Raw genomic sequence first — 12989 nt, forward strand, 5'->3', positions numbered from 1 at the left:
TCATTTATGTACACTCAAACTAGGGAACACAACAACAGATTGTATATAATCTATAAACAAAATTACATTTTCAAAATAAGCCTTTGAGAACTTCCCATCTATTTTTATGTTTTTTGGCATCATTATCGGTTTCAACCATATAACTTTCTAAAGTAAAAAAAAAGCTAAATAAATGTTTTAGAGACAGTAATACTAAGTGAATATCTATTTCATCTAGGGGTTCTTTACCTTTTTGACCTCGGCGCCCAACTTTTCCACTACACTCAAATATTATCGCACACACAAAAACATGCATGCAATTATGTTGTGCTAATATAATTAAACTGAATAAATAATGAATAACTAAGTTGTCAATAAAATTCAAGTGCAAATGAAAATATAGCTTCACCACTTAAATCATAATTTTTGCACCTGAGAAACTTCTCCATGACTTTAGCGCCAGACTTCTTCTGTTTGCTTGAGATTGTCATGACACTGCAAAAAAGAGCTGACAAAATATAAACTAAAAAGACTAGATTATGGGAAAAAAAAATAAAAAAATAGTAAAATTATCCGTCCATGCAGAGAGTTAATTTTACATGACAAGACATCCTAAATTAGGACGAGCGGTACAAAAATGGATGGATGGACATCCTAAATTAGGATTTGTATATTTCCCCGCCTACCGCCCGAATGCAGCTGAGATAAGCTCCAGCGACCCCCCGCGACCCTGATAGGGACAAGCGGTAGAAAATTAATGGATGGATATCTAGATATGAGCAGGACCTTTAAGATAGAAATAAGTATTTTATTCTGAAAACTAGCATAGTTCAACTTGTAATTCATAAATTAAGCATCCTTGGGATGTTGCAGAATCTATTTTGGGGGAAAAACAAAATATGTTATTTTAATAGTTATTTTTCTCAATTTTAAAATGTTTAAACTAGAATACACAGGATATAATTATTCATGCTAAAATTAAGATTGTGGTCCAAAGCAGCGGTGTCAAACTCATTTTAGATCGGGGCCCACATGGAGAAAAACCTACTCCCAACTCCCAAGTGGGCCGGACTGGTAAAATCACGGCACGATAACTTAAAAATAAAGACAACTTCCGAGGGTTTTCTTTGTCTAAAAATAGAACAAGCACATTCTGAAATTGTACAAATCATAATGTTATTGTTTTTTTTTTACAATTACCTTTTGTGGTTAATAGTGTATATACTTTATTTGTCGTTATTTATATATTCTTAATAAATAATGTGATAATGTTCATCAGTCAACTCATTGGTGTTAATTTTCAATCTATCAAGATTATAAAAAAAATTCTAAATCAAATTACAGGATGTTATTTATGTAGTTTGATCATTTTCCTCGACTGATGCACTAACATCACGTGGTTTATTTTGTACATATGCAACATCATCTACAAAGATACAAAAAATTGCTATTGCGACATCCAGTGGACACAATTAGAACAGCTGTTTCTTTCATTCAAAAATTTCAGGTTAATTTTTCTACTTAGTAAACTCATCTCTCGGGCCGAATAAAACCTGTCTGCGGGCCTGATCCGGCCCTGGGGCCGTACGTTTGACACCCCTAGTCTAAAATTTAACTAATTGTGCATAGGACGATTGAAAGTATTTTATCTACAGTATTTGATTGATTTAAATTGTAATTATTTCTGAATGTTTTTACGTCGATTGCATTTTCTGATTTTAATTAAAAATATAATTGTATATTTAAATTTTTAGCATTCCTTTAATGTTCTTTAAAGCACTTTGTGTACGAATTGTGCTCTATAAATAAACTTATTTTGCCTAAAACTAGGGCAATTTATAGAAATACAATTTTTAAATCTTGGCAAGTGGCAAATAATTGGCAGTGTACTGCCACAAGTGGTGGGAAAGTGTATTACAGCTGCGGTCCGTAGAAACAGATATTTTTGGCGGCCTGACAATGGTTAAGAAACACTGAGTTAATCGTCCTGCCGTTGGTTAAAACGCAGGCGCGTCAAATGTTGAATGTGATCCGCATGGCCGACGTCCAGAGGCTGTCTTGTTGAGCTGAATTATTAAACACAATCAACTATGCCTTAAACCGAGAGCGGACACAATTACCATTTTTTTAATCTTATAAAACAAGCACAGAGGCTCCTTTGGGGCTACAACATGGCTAATCAACCGGCGGCCTGAGGTCAGTTAAAAACCTGGGAGACAAACATTTTTGCATCAAAATCCTAAAAACCTGGGGGTGCTCCTGTTGTATAGAGGAACTTGTAGCACTGTAAACACATTGGTGATCCTTGCTTTGACATTTTAAACCTGCTAGAAAACATGGGACACTGGGGTTCAAACTTGTGATTTACATAACTGAGCCGTTCCTCAATGCACCCCATTTAAAGGGGAACTGCACCTTTTTTGGAATTTCGCCAATCGTTCACAATCATTATGAGAAACAAAAACACACGTTTTTTTTAAATTAGGATTTTAAAGATGATAAAAAAACACTTAAAAGATGCAGTCACCATCAAAGCCCTCTATCAAAGTTTTATATACACACTGCAAGTATATATATAATGTAGTAACAGATATCTTCATAACAATATGTAATATGTACAATATACACACTGCAAGTATATATATAATGTAGTAACAGATATCTTCATAACAATATGTAATATGTACAATATACACACTGCAAGTATATATATAATGTAGTAACAGACACCTTCATAACAATATGTAATATGTACAATATACACACTGCAAGTATATATATAATGTAGTAACAGACACTTTCATAACAATATGTAATATGTACAATATACACACTGCAAGTCTATATATAATGTAGTAACAGACACCTTCATAACAATATGTAATATGTACAATATACACACTGCAAGTATATATATAATGTAGTAACAGACACCTTCATAACAATATGTAATATGGACAATATACACACTGCAAGTCTATATATAAGGTAGTAACAGACACCTTCATAACGATATGTAATATGTACAATATACACACTGCAAATATATATATATATATATATATATATATATATATATATATATATATATATATATATATATATATATATATATATATATATATATATATATATATATATATATATAATGTAGTAACAGACACCTTCATAACGATATGTAATATGTACAATATACACACTGCAGATATATATATATATATATATATATAATGTAGTAACAGACACCTTCATAACAATATGTGATATGGGCAATATACACACTGCAAGTCTATATATAAGGTAGTAACAGACACCTTCATAATATGTAATATGTACAATATACACACTGCAAATGTATATATATATATATATATATATATATATATATATATATATATATATATATATATATATATATATATATATATATATATATATATATATATATATATATATATATATATATATATATATATATATATAATGTAGTAACAGACACCTTCATAACAATATGTAATATGTTTTATATACACACTGTAAGTATACATATAATGTAGTAACAGAAACCTTCATATGTACAATATACACACTGCAAATATATATATATATATATATATATGTGTGTATATATATATATATATATATCAGTGGCGTGCGGTGAGGTTCATGTCAGGTGAGGCACTGACTTCATCACAGTCAGATTTACAAACATATGAACCCTAAAGAGTATCTTATTCACCATTTGATTGGCAGCAGTTAACGGGTTATGTTTAAAAGCTCATACCAGCATTCTTCCCTGCTTGGCACTCAGCATCAAGGGTTGGAATTGGGGGTTAAATCACCAAAAATTATTCCCAGGCACGGCGCCGCTGCTGCCCACTGCTCCCCACTGCTCCCCTCACCTCCCAGGGGGTGAACAAGGGGATGGGTCAAATGCAGAGGACAAATTTCACCACGCCTACACTAAAAAAAAAAGACATTTGAGAAAACGCAAATTTTCAAGGCAACATGATGCAACAAGATTTTTGCGTTTTCTCAACTTTTGACTACTGCTAAGACACTGTTTTGGTACACTGTAAAAAATAATTATAGTTTTTAAGTTAGTCAGACAGTCTGAGACCTTATTTCTGAGTCTGACTCAGACTCAGAAATAAGGTTTCACTATGTTTAACTACCAAAACAGTGTCTGGCCAGCAGTAGTCAAAAGTTGAGAAAACGCAAAAATCTTGTTGCATCATGTTGCCTTGAAAATGTGCGTTTTCTCAACTTTTTTTTTTTTTTACAGTGTAGTGTGTGTGTGTGTGACAATCATTGGTACTTTAACTTTACACTTACAAACTGTACCACACAAAAAAGCACATTTAATAAAAAAAAACGTTATTATGGTCTTACATTTACTTATAAGTGCGGGAGCAGTGGTGTTCGTGTTGGAAGAGTTGTGAATGAATGAAATATGAAATCCGCGCAGCAGTCTGCAGGTGTACCTAATGTTGTGTCCCTGTTCACGGCTCCTCCGGCGCGCCGCGCGAGCATTGTTGTTTTTGTACTTTTTGGCTTCTTGTTAAGTGACTTTTTTTGGGTGGATTCAGTCTTGCACGTGGAGGGTTTGGGTGTGGGCTTTGGTTGGTGTGGCGCTCCCGTCGGGCGGTGCATTCTGCGGCACCAGGAGGCGGGGTTATGAGACGAGCCTCCAGTTTTATGATCGCTCAGCACAAGAAATACGTTACACACATACAGTTGTTGACAAAATACACTGTACATTATATACCTCAGCTAATTAAACTATGGAAATGTATAATATAATTCATATAGCAATACGGTCTCACTGCACAGCAGGCCAGCAGTTAGCAGAGTCATTGCGCAATCCATGTTGAGGCACAAATCAGTGACGTGCCTCAACTGGCTGCTGATCACCGCACCGTCTCTTCTCAGTATTTGAATGGCAAATGTGAAAATAAAAATAAAAATAATCCAAAACTGGTGAAGTTAAATGGAAAATAACTTTAGTATAATCACTGGATACATATAACAATTTTTTTTATTTTTACTTTTTTTTTCTTTCCATGATGGCAGGTGAGGCCGTGCCTCCCCTGCCTCTAGTGACGGCACGCCACTGATATATATATATATATATATATATATATATATATATATATATATATATATATATATATATATATATATATATATATATATATATATATATATATATATATAATGTAGTAACAGACACCCTTCATAACAATATGTAATATGTTTTATATACACACTGTAAGTATAAATATAATGTAGTAACAGACACCTTCATTACGATATGTAATATGTACAATATACACACTGCAAATATATATATATATATATATATATATATATATATATATATATATATATATATATATATATATATATATATATATATATATATATATATATATATATATATATATATATATATATATATAATGTAGTGACAGACACCTTCATAACAATATGAAATATGTTTTATATACACACGGTAAGTATATATATAATATATATATATATATATATCCTCCCGAATTTTCCGGGAGACTCCCGAATTTCAGTGCCTCTCCCGAAAATCTCCCGGGACAACCATTCTCCTGAATTTCTCCCGATTTCCAGCCGGACTTAAGGCACGCCCCCTCCAGGTCCGTGCGGACCTGAGTGAGGACAGCCTGTCGTCACGTCCGCTCTTTACTTCATACTTCAGAACCGACTCCCACACTTGCCGTCAGAGTGCGCAATACAACGTAAACCGTTGGCCAACCAAAAAGTAACTTTTTGGTTGGCCAACGGTTTACGTTGTATTGCACCCTGACGGCAAGTGTGGGAGTCGGTTCTGAAGTATGAAGTAAAGAGACGTAACTTCATCACCTTGCCTGGTTATTGACTCCAACCCAGAATATTACACTGCACATACCTATGCTCCTTCAAAGGCTGTGCTACTGGCTGCAAAGCATTTCACTTTCAATTACAAACGCGAGTGTTTTCTAATCATGGCAGAATAGATAACAGACAACGAAAATGACTATTTTTGATTCACAACCTTATATTTTTTAAGCTGAATATACGGAGGATGAACTCCTGCTTCTAGAAGTGATCATGAAGAAAAAGTGAGACGTTGGAGCAGATGGAAGCCGAGAGAGCGAGGTGAAAGTGACGACGCTATAGATGTGTAACTTGGAGACACGCTATTTCGACATAAATGGAGTGTTACCCAAATAAACCGGAAAAAAACTCCCCGGCCAGCTGGATCTAACGTACAATTCTCCATCCAGTGAGTCTCACTTTAATATTAATCACGATGCACAAAGCACGTCACACGTGTTATTACAACAACAGTACATACGCTGTCTGGCTAGCTGTGTACAAACAAAACATGAAATGTGGGCTAATACTTTTCATACATAATATATAATATAATTGTTCATGTTTTCAGTCAGTACAGATTGGTGTCCTATCGCAATGTTGTGCACTACAAACTCAAACGCTCTTCGTGTTGACACAGTTGCTAGTTTATCTCTTTCCGTAGTTAGCTTTTAGTGCTAACACAAAAGTCCGCCGATGTGTTATTAAAATAAAAAAAGAGCAATAACAATAACAATGTCGCTACAACTTGGTTATTACACAGGTTACGGAACGTAACTGAAGTATTGTTGACGGTTTTTTAATGCATTTCTTAAGTAATTTAGAGGTAGAATTGATTGCTTCTATTAGCTGCATTGCTAGTCACCAAGAACGAGCCAATCTTTACATGTTAGAATACAAAAAAAATAAAAAAATAAAATTGTCTTTTTGTCTCTCATGAGGATTGTGAACGATAGGCAAAATAAATTTAAAAAAAGTGCAGTTCCCCTTTAAGTCCTCTCCTTTTTGGCAGTTACATGTTTTTGTAATGTAATTAGAATAAGTAAGTGCTGCAGATTGTTAAACTCCAAATGCAGTTAAATTCTTTAGTCAGTGGGGTTCCTCAAGGGTCCATCTAATGTCCTCTCTCTTTCATCATTTGGGCTATTCAACTGGTGGCCTGCAAGATCAGTTAAAAAAACTTGTGAGAGACTCACATTTTTGTAGCATATTCTTAAAACCACGAGAGTGCTGTCATAGAGATGATCTTTGGCAAGCTTTTTTGCAGGTCCTTAAAGGGGATCTATGATGATTTTCCTTTTTTTCCCTGACTTATAAATGTTGTTAAATAGTTGGATAGTCGTGTAAAAAAACGCCAAAGCGTCAAATCTTAAGGTTTGTGCATTTTGATGTGAGCTTGCACACAGTTTTGGATGTCTCCGTTGGTGAGGTTTTCAATCGTTCTAAGTTATGATGTCACTGTGAGGTTGGACGTTCTTATTTGGACCTTAAATGCGCCATATTATGCTAAACCAACTTTTCCTACCTTTGAGTTTTTGGGTTCCCCATGAGTCCCGAAAAATTTAAATGAAACCGTGGAGGCATGGCGGAGACATTTATAAAATAATCTTGCCTTCCTTCATACTTCCTCCAAACGTCTGAAATTTCCCCAACTGTGATGTTTTTCAGACCCATATATGGTAAAAATGTACCCAAAGTGCTTTGCGCGCGGCCGCCATTGTAGTCCGACACTGTAGTCAATCAGTTCCTTCTTTTTCTCTATCCCCTTGTAGAGGGGCAGAATGGCTCGTACATGCACAAGCATCCCCCGCTGTTGCCATTTCTAATACAAAGTAGTGTATAGTTCAAACTTAAATCTCTCGGTAGGTTCGATATGGAAGCGTTAAAAACTGCAACAGACATGACTCCGCAGGCGAAGTGGAGGCACGTAAATAAAATGATGTATGCTGCAGAGGCGATCAGAAAGCAGCTTGAAGATGGTCTGTAAAACATCATCCAAGCAACATTTTGACCAAAGAACCAAAGAACCAGGAAGTCTTTTAAAAGAAGACAAAATAAAAGTCATAATAAGACCCCGTTAAGTCAAGCACTTATCCAGAGGTAGCTCCAGGCTATGCGAAAACACAAAAAAGGTAATGTGCATAATAACACAGACGTGTGCCGTGCAGTGAAATAAATGCTGCTGAAAGCAGCTTTTTCTATGCAGAGTCAGAATTGATCAGCAAGTGTGCAGGTGTACCTAATGTTGTGACCGGGTGAATCTATATAGTATCGGATAGGATAGACCTGGGGTGTCAAACGTACGGCCATGGGCTGTATCAGGCCCGCGAACAGGTTTAACCTGGCCCGCAGCCCACAAAATGAGTTTACTGAGTGTAAAAATGAGCTGCAGTTTTTTGATGAAAGAAACTGCTGTTCTAAATGTGTCCACTGGATGTCGCGACAACAATTCAAGTATAACCCACGTCACACATCACACCGTTGAAAATTATGTGTTAGCTGACTTTAAGCACACTGTGGATTGGCTGCCGTGGCTCGAATCAGCGCAGGTGCAAGCATTCAGTTGCTCCTCTTGTGGCTGACGGCAGACAAATGTTGTAGCGACGCACAATACCTTCCTTAATTGTAAATTACCCACTTAACGGATAAAATAACAGAACGGTAAGATGCAAAGACTCAAGTCAACATGACCATCATCTTTATAGTTAGTTCCGGGCATTGCTCGCAATTGCTTAACGGCACGATGCGCACCCTGAACTCCATTGTAAAAATGTGTTTGTCTACATTTGTTGTTTGTTCTATTTTATATGATGCTTAAATCTACCATGTTCACATTGGTTAAGTTAGTAGTTATTTTATTTTTAATTCAGCTACTATGGTGTCATTTTTTTTTGATAATTTTTTTGATTATATTATAAATGTAATATTTTAATGATGATAAATGAACGTGTTGTGGGAGTTGTGGATGTCACCAATGAGGCTGGAAGTGCTTTGAAAATATACTGAGACAAAGTCGAAGTTCATTGTGTTGTTAATGGTGTTTTTGAAACTCCACTATTTTTTTCCTCAGCATTATCAACAAACTTGAAGTGTTTTGCCAAGAGGATTATTCATAATATGTACATTTTAAAAATGTGCTTGTTGTATTTTTGGCCAAAGTAAAACACAAAAAACTATTTTGAAGTTGTCTTTATTTTTTAATTATTATGCCATGATTTCATCAGTCCGGTGGGAATAGATTTTTCTCCATGCGGCCCCTGAGCTAAAATGACTTTGACACCCCTGGGATAGACTTTATTTAACTCATTAAGGGGGGAAATTGTGTGGTTGCAGTGCAGATACAAAAAGGCCACAAAGAATAAGGTAAAAACACATAAAAAGGATGATAAAATAAAACAAAATGAATAAAAAATTCAAAAACATTAAGGACAGACAAAACATGAAAAGCCATTAACAGAGCTGATATAACCAGCTGCTACTTCAGTGCCACCATTTCTACATACAGCAACAAGAGTAAAACCCAACGAAAAACCAGAAATGAGCAATAAATAATAATATTGCGCACATACAATTGCACCATGCATAGACAAAAACACCATCTCTGTGCGGGCATCGCGGCCAGAGACGGGAACAGACCCAACTAAGAGACCAAGAGAGCCAACTCCAACCTAGGCTGCCCACCAGCCCCTGGCCAATGTCCGGTCTGCGCGGATGAGCGAGAATCCGTCCAGGGAGACTGAAGTGTTCGATACATGCTTATCCAGCCACGCAACCGATAGCAAACCTCCGCGCTCTCTCCCGATACTCAACGCTAGCTACGCAGCCCCGTCTTTTCCTCCGCATCTGACTCTACTATGGCAGAGAGCCAGCAGCTGGTCTCCGGTGCACACAACCGAGCCATGGCCAAAAGGCTCACCCAAGGCAGATCCAAATATCCACAAAAAAGCACTAAAAATGAGCGCAGAAGTCACAAAAGTCGTTGCTCAGTCCCCAAGGGGCCCGAACCAAACAACGAAAAACGTGACAAAAAGAGGGAAACATCAAGAACACAAACAAGGACACAAAAGAGCACAGAGCTCCTGCAACCAGCAGCCACTACGATGACGCCTCCTCGAAAAAAATAAAGTTAATGTTCGACTGTGTCTGGAAAACAAATAGCAGTGACGACTTAAAGATATATATTTAAATAGTGTACATTTTCCTAAAGATCAATTATGATACTTTCAGACAGGAAGGGAAGTAGTTTCATTTGCAATCTGCAAACGCCTCAGAAACGTCTCAATATATAATTATGATTATAAAAATGACTACGGAGCAAAGTTCATGCTTATTTTCCATCAAAGCATATCAAATACATAATACCTACACCAGGGTAGTCATTTTAGCTCAGGAGCCACATGGGGGAAACACTTTTCCCAAGTCGGCTGGACTGGTAAAACCATGGCATGATAACTTCAAAATAAAGACCACTTCATATTCTTTTTTTTTTTAAAGTTTTTCAAATTTTCTTCTAATCAGACCATATTTTTGGTATATTAGATGGAATCTTTAACTGACATGTTTTGACTGTCGTCTGCAGTCTTCTTCAGAAAGGTCATCTGAGTTAAAGATTCCATTTAATATACCGAAAACATGGTCCGATTACAAGAACATTTGGAAAAGGATATGAATAAGAAGACATAATTAACGTTTTTGAGCAAAAACTTCAGATTGTTTTCTTTGTTTAACTTTGGCCCAGAATAGAACAAGTGTGTACATATCAAAAAATATGCTCTGACAAAACACTTGAAAATTCTGAGGAAAAATTTGTGCAGCTTCAAAAGGACAATGAAGGACACAATGAACTTAGACTTTGTCTCGATGTATCTACAAAGCTATAAAACTTGTAATCACAGTTTATCTGGGATTAAAAATAAATACAAAATAGATAATAAATAAATAAAAACAATTTTAGCTATCAACTACCTCATTTGTCATTTCCGCACATTGCTCCTGTGCTGACTCAACAAATCATACAAACGGCGGTAGGAACTAGTCAAGAGGGATGAGTTACACTCTGCGTTCACTCGTCTCTTGACAGAGACTTTTCCCAGCAGGCTCAAGACATTGAAACAACGTTGAGAACTTGTTGAATTAGGTCCTGACGTTGAGCAACTCAAACTTAACGTTGAAACAACATGCTTTTTGATGACGTTTATTCAATGTCAGGTTGCGACGTTGATTTGACCATTGAATTTTGGTCATTTCCCAACCAATATTCTCCAACACAAATACAACGTTGAAACAACATGCTTTTTGACGACGTTTATTCAATGTCAGCTTGTGATGTTGATTTGACCGTTGAATTTTGGTAATTCCCAAACAATATTCTCCAACACAAATACAACGTTGAAACAACATGCTTTTTGACGACGTTTATTCAATGTCAAGGTCTGACGTTAATTTGACCATTGAAATGTGGTCATTTCCCAACCAACAACATGGATCCAACATTAGACATCAACGTTGTCTCAATTTACAAAGACAACTATTTCGCAACTTTGTTTCAAAGTCAGTTTTACAGGACGTGTACGTATCATCAACGTTGTATCAACGTCTTGTGCCTGCTGGGTTTGGGACAATGTGGGTGCCAAAGCACAATGTGTTCGAAGCAGAAGACGTAAAACCAGAGGTTTTACCTTCCCTTTGGGTCGAGAGGGGGCGAGCCCGCCATACTTGCTTTGCCCCCCTATAAACCTGCATGCCTAACAAAATTGCTATTGCGACATCCAGTGGACACATTTAGAACAGCAGTTACTTTCATTCAAATTGGCAGCTATTTTTTTTTTTAGTTTATATTTTTGTTAATTCCATCCATCCATTTTCTACCGCTTATTCCCTTCGGGGCGCGATTATTTTCCAAAAATAAAACCTGCCAAAACATACAACAAACAGAGGAAAAACAAAACACACAATACAAAGCAAATACAACCAAACAAAACAAAACAACCCCCACCCCCACACACATTCACACATCCATTGAGAGACGCTTACATGAACTAGAGAAAATCCAAAATGAAAATAAATTAAAATAATAATAACAAAAAAATAAATAATAACACAAAATAAATAATAATAAAACAATTATAATAATAATAACAATAATTCGTACTTTAACCATCTGACCAAACCAGTCTATTGACTTTTGCAGTCAAGATATTTCATCCCATTTTCTTTGAGTTTATTGAGCTCATTTTTATACTTAGCAAACTCGTCTTGCTGGATTAAAACTGTTCGTGGGCATCTTTGACACCACTTATCTAGACCAACACCTTTTTTTTACCACCTCAGAAGACACTTGCCTCTCCAAGTCCCATCACAATGACCAACATTTAAATACAGTAGCATAGTAGGCCTAAGTATTCCTTAAAAACAAGGCAGAGGTTTTATTTAATAGTGCATCTAATATGTTTGGACACTGTAACATTACACACAGTTTGAACAGTAACACTGTGTTTAAATATTTAATTGAGTGATTCTTTGGCGTATCACCAAAGGGAGCGAGCCCGCGCACCTCAAGTTTGAGATTCATTGATCTTTTACAAAATGCTCTAGAGGGCGTTGCTTCTCCGTAACACACAGAACAAGATGAATAACAGAACCTTTCTGGAAACGTGGGCCCCCACAACAATTGAGCTGAATATCCTTGGGCTACGGGAAACATTTGCGGCGGCGCTCTATTTGAGCAAGCTGATTAGAGTGAGGCCATTCTGCTGATTTACCGACGGCGCGGCCAAGGATCTTTTTGCACTTACAGCAGGGAGTAACAGAGTGCATCATGGGTATGTCATTAATCAGCGGGAGGGAAGCGGAGGAAGGCTTCATTAACAGAACGCATGAAGAAACAATAAAGTTTTGTTTACCCGTGTCGGCATCCAAACAGGAGGACGGCGGGAACAAGGAGCCACGCCATGCTCGCTTTCTTTGCAGCTGCAACAACAACAACAACAACAATCACTATTATTATTATTATATTGTACATGACAGTCAGGCTTTATTAAAACCCCGCAAAGAAACCGAGGCTGCAACTCAATTCCCTGTCGTTGATCTTTTGGGCCGCCTTGCTCGCCACCATCAGACCA

General features: G+C 36.4%; 2 protein-coding genes across 4 annotated transcripts in view; one reads left to right on the forward strand and one right to left on the reverse strand.

Moving 5' to 3' along the window:
* The window catches only part of LOC133657843 (gamma-aminobutyric acid receptor subunit alpha-5-like), a 108381-nt gene that overhangs the window by 81813 nt on the left and 13579 nt on the right, over positions 1 to 12989 (reverse strand). For both annotated transcript variants that reach the window (XM_062059627.1, XM_062059631.1), the window contains exon 3: positions 12771 to 12837. In XM_062059627.1, coding sequence (XP_061915611.1) covers positions 12771 to 12837 — 67 coding nt within the window. The remainder of the gene's footprint in view (positions 1 to 12770; positions 12838 to 12989) is intronic.
* The window catches only part of LOC133657818 (gamma-aminobutyric acid receptor subunit beta-3-like), a 216563-nt gene that overhangs the window by 60216 nt on the left and 143358 nt on the right, over positions 1 to 12989 (forward strand). The gene's annotated exons all lie outside the window — the stretch shown is intronic.

The sequence above is a fragment of the Entelurus aequoreus genome, linkage group LG01 (genome assembly GCF_033978785.1).
Source record: "Entelurus aequoreus isolate RoL-2023_Sb linkage group LG01, RoL_Eaeq_v1.1, whole genome shotgun sequence".
NCBI lineage: Eukaryota > Metazoa > Chordata > Actinopteri > Syngnathiformes > Syngnathidae > Entelurus > Entelurus aequoreus.